Source organism: Camelina sativa, chromosome 2 (assembly GCF_000633955.1).
Source record: "Camelina sativa cultivar DH55 chromosome 2, Cs, whole genome shotgun sequence".
NCBI lineage: Eukaryota > Viridiplantae > Streptophyta > Magnoliopsida > Brassicales > Brassicaceae > Camelina > Camelina sativa.
Window position 1 is genome coordinate 3,224,381 of NC_025686.1, and position 1,129 is coordinate 3,225,509.

The window sequence follows — 1,129 nt, forward strand, 5'->3', positions numbered from 1 at the left end:
TTCCACGGATAATTGTATAAGAGTAAAGAGGACACAGGAATACAGGTGCCAACCTCCTCAAAAGTATATCCTTGACCGGCATTCCCAGAACCCATCTTTGTTGTACGAGCAGAATTTTCGTCAATCCCTTTCACTCCAGCACCCAACTGGGAACCCCGGAATCCTTGGGCTTCCTCTATCCTGTTCAAGGCCGGAGTTGGTTTAGCAGAGTTGACCTCTTCCAACTTGCTGGTAGCACCCGTTTGAAGTTTTTGTGAACTAACATCAGCATTTCGCTGGGGAAATCGTGACAACCGCTGGAAATAACAGAAGAGCAACAGCTGGCATAACCGGTGAAGGAAATGACAGTCCCCAATGAGTCGAACAGCAGGCGTTCCTGGAAATGTTCCTGTATTGATGCTTATTGGCATGAAGTTAGCTGAACCACTGATTGGATTTGCAGTAGGGTTTGATACTCCATCATTCGAGCTACTAATTTTCGCTATGGCACCCTGCATCCAAGCTTGCATATGTGTGCTTCCGCTGGAATTTGTAGTAGTCGTAGTAGGTTGGCCTGCTGCATGATATAGTTACTCGTCAGAAAAACTGTACATATAAGAGTTGGGATATACCTCAACTGCATCCTAGAAGAGATATGCCAAGTCCAACAAAAAAGATAGCCAGTTGTACCTCCCATAACGTACGTAGAAAAATAGCTGGACAGTACGCTATTGTTTACAGAGATGACGAATATCTAGACTTCAGAAGCTCATCTCATATTCATTAATTCTAGAACAAAACCTGTGATTCCTATAATTACCAACTCGCAAGGGAATGAAAATTTCTACCGCTATGCCATTCAACCCCCCTCTTGTCATGCTGGAGCAAATTAGACACGAAAATTTCAATGGCATACTCACCCTGAGTTGTTGCAGGAGATGATGCATTTTGCGTGGGAGTGGTAACTACGTTGCGATTACTGCCAGTTCCAGCAGAAGCAGCATGGCTCGCAAGAGTCCGACAAAAACTCGCATAGCGCCTTAAACGTGTAATGAAATGAGAAGCAAGATCAAGAACAGCATCTACATAAGCCTGTAAAAGAAGCGGAAAAGGAATTAAGAGTACAGAAAATTTTGCAACAGGAACCAAA

The 1,129-nt window shown here is 43.8% G+C and overlaps 1 protein-coding gene across 2 annotated transcripts in view; it reads right to left on the reverse strand.

Moving 5' to 3' along the window:
- LOC104716336 (mediator of RNA polymerase II transcription subunit 16) overlaps positions 1 to 1,129 on the reverse strand; it is a 10,748-nt gene that overhangs the window by 3,388 nt on the left and 6,231 nt on the right. Inside the window, exons 12-13 of one of the 2 annotated variants that reach the window (XM_010433725.1) lie at positions 900 to 1,071; positions 54 to 553 (exon numbers count right to left, since the gene is read on the reverse strand). In XM_010433725.1, coding sequence (XP_010432027.1) covers positions 54 to 553; positions 900 to 1,071 — 672 coding nt within the window. Of the gene's footprint in view, positions 1 to 53; positions 557 to 899; positions 1,072 to 1,129 lie in introns of both variants that reach the window. The other variant, XM_019233801.1, reaches the window with a different exon arrangement.